The following is a 2,589-nucleotide window of genomic DNA, read 5'->3' on the forward strand; positions in this document are numbered from 1 at the left end:
TTAATCATATATTGATTATCTTAACTACATATCTTTATTTTAATTTCATATTGATTATCATAATCACATATTGATCATTATAATCACATGCTGATTATCATAATCACATATCGATTATCATAGCCATATATTGATTACCTTAATGATTATTTTAAAATTGATTATCTTAATCATATATTGATTATCTTAATTACATATCGATTATTTTAATTTCATATTGATTATCATCACCAACATATTGATCATTATAATCACATATTGGTTATCTTAATCATATATTGATTATCTTAATCACATATTGATAAGCAATTAAACAACCGTGTCACTGAACCAAATATCAATGATGATTTGTATATCGATTTTTTCAAAAATATTTTCCATTTCTCTTCCAATTAGCATTATATCACATCCATTTTTTGTTCATTATTGCAATTTAGGAAATTTTAATTTGATGTTTGATTTTTGATCTGTTGCTTAATTTATCCTTTCAATGAAAGTAACTCTTTCTTTCTTTCATTGAAATAAAATTTTAATTTGATATATAAACAAATTTGAGTAATGTGAGAAAAAACTACCTCTTCTCTTAATTCATTTGTTGCATTTCATTTTTCTTTTTCTTTCCTTTTTTTTCTTCTTTGTAACCATTAAATGATATCGAATAATTAAATTCGATACCGAATGATTAAATTTTAATATATAAAATACATAATAATTTGCAAATATTGATTTGAAAAGTTAAATAATTGGTGGAAATTTATAACTTAAATATAAAACTTTTAATGGTTAGAATTAGAGAAAATTGTTAAAAGTTGAAAGGAGGAGCGAAAGGAAATGAATGACTGGTGATGATATGATATGTGTCTGTTTAGTTTAATATGGCTGATCGGAATGTACATTTATCGATTTATTCTTTTATTCTGACAAATTTTCTGATAGTAATAATTTGTTTGTAACAAATTAGGAAAATTTTAATTTTTAACTTTTTCATTGTACTTGTAGAAATATTAATTTGAATTTAGTTTTGTATTTTTTTTTTTTGGAAAATTTAAATAACTTTAATAGGGATAACAATTATTTAATTAGCTTTTAGGGATAACAGTATTTGATCGTATCATTTATGCTTAGCCTCTGTTGATCTTTTTATTAATTAGTTTTAAAGATAGCAATATTTGATCGTATCATTTATGATTAGCCTCTGTTGATCTTTATTAATTAGCTTTTAGGGATAGCAGTATTTGATCGTATCATTTATGATTCGCCTCTGTTGTTCTTTATAACAAATCAGTTGTTTGATTAAAAATATTATTTCTGGTTAATTAATGGATCAGGATTTGGAAAATGAATAAAGATGGAAATGTAATGAAAACATTAGCATAAGTTAAAAAGGAGCATTGTTTACTTATCATATCAAATCCTATGTATATCTCTCGAGATTTCTAAATTCTTAATTCAAAACATGAATTTTAAAAGGATGATATTTAGTTGAACATTTTTGAATAACTAATATTACTTTTTTCCTACAACATGATCTACTTTTTCCTTTCATACCTATGATTTTTGATTAATTTTTAGATTATTTGCATGAATTCAATCAATCAAAATATTTCTGGCAATAATTAATATTTGTTGTTTCAAATTAGTAAAATTTCTCTGATAAGAAATTTAATTTCAGATGGTATCTTTGAAGCAAGAATTCGAATTTTACGATTATTTTGGACCAGTTGTTGTGATATCATTATTTGCTATCACAATACTGTTAATTTCATTTTTCATCCTCAATTTCTTTTTTATTTCCAAGTACGATGAACCAACCGTTTTCGAACGAGTATGTTAATCATACTATAAATATTTCAATTATTACAATAATAAGTATCATCACATAGCATCAGTGCATAATTCCTGCTACCGTAACTTTCATCGAATTATTTTTCCGTTCAAAATCCAATTATCTATTATCATAAAATTTACAGAATTATTTAATATCTGGGTTAAAATTTCAAAAAATTTAAACAAAAAAGATGACTAATTGTTCACTGTATCAATAATATATGCAAATTCCAGTATCTTTAGTCATAATTAGCAATTAGTAATTTTTTCTTTTTACTTAAATTAATTTAATGCTTCTTTGTAACATTTTTATATTTCAGATTGCCTCGAAACACAATCTAAGACTTGGACCGCACAGTGTGAAAACTGTAATAAGTCGTAAGCAACGATATATGAAAGATAGTAATAGCGGTGATCCGGATGGATCAGTTCATGAACCTCGAAAAGTTGTATTCACAAAAGGACCGGAACCTGAAGTGCATATCAACTCTGCCTAATTCAGTAAAAAAAAAAAAAAATCCATTCTTCAGCTTACATATTGGAAACACTTACGGTTAATTTAAAAAAAAAACACTTATGGCTAGTGCTATTTGCAAGTTTATACAGACGTGTACTTGTCTTTTGTGGTATGAAGTGTTTCTTCTTTTTCCTGCTTCATTTTTTGTTGCAATAATGAATTTAAAAAAAAAAAAAAGAATTAAAATTTTAATACAAGAGTTATTTCAATTTCAAAATTTTATTTTACCTTAATTTCGTAATGTT

The 2,589-nt window shown here is 24.4% G+C and overlaps 1 protein-coding gene across 1 annotated transcript; it reads left to right on the top strand.

Moving 5' to 3' along the window:
* Positions 1-1,664: 1,664 nt before the first annotated feature.
* LOAG_13674 (hypothetical protein) lies at positions 1,665-2,324 on the top strand (the record flags this gene model as incomplete). Its single annotated transcript, XM_003149178.2, has 2 exons — positions 1,665-1,825; positions 2,148-2,324. Exons 1-2 carry the CDS (start codon positions 1,673-1,675, stop codon positions 2,322-2,324), a joined length of 330 nt encoding a protein of 109 aa, XP_003149226.1. The 5' UTR covers positions 1,665-1,672.
* Between the last annotated feature and the right edge of the window lie 265 nt (positions 2,325-2,589).

This window comes from Loa loa (genome assembly GCF_000183805.2).
Source record: "Loa loa unplaced genomic scaffold supercont3.296, whole genome shotgun sequence".
NCBI lineage: Eukaryota > Metazoa > Nematoda > Chromadorea > Rhabditida > Onchocercidae > Loa > Loa loa.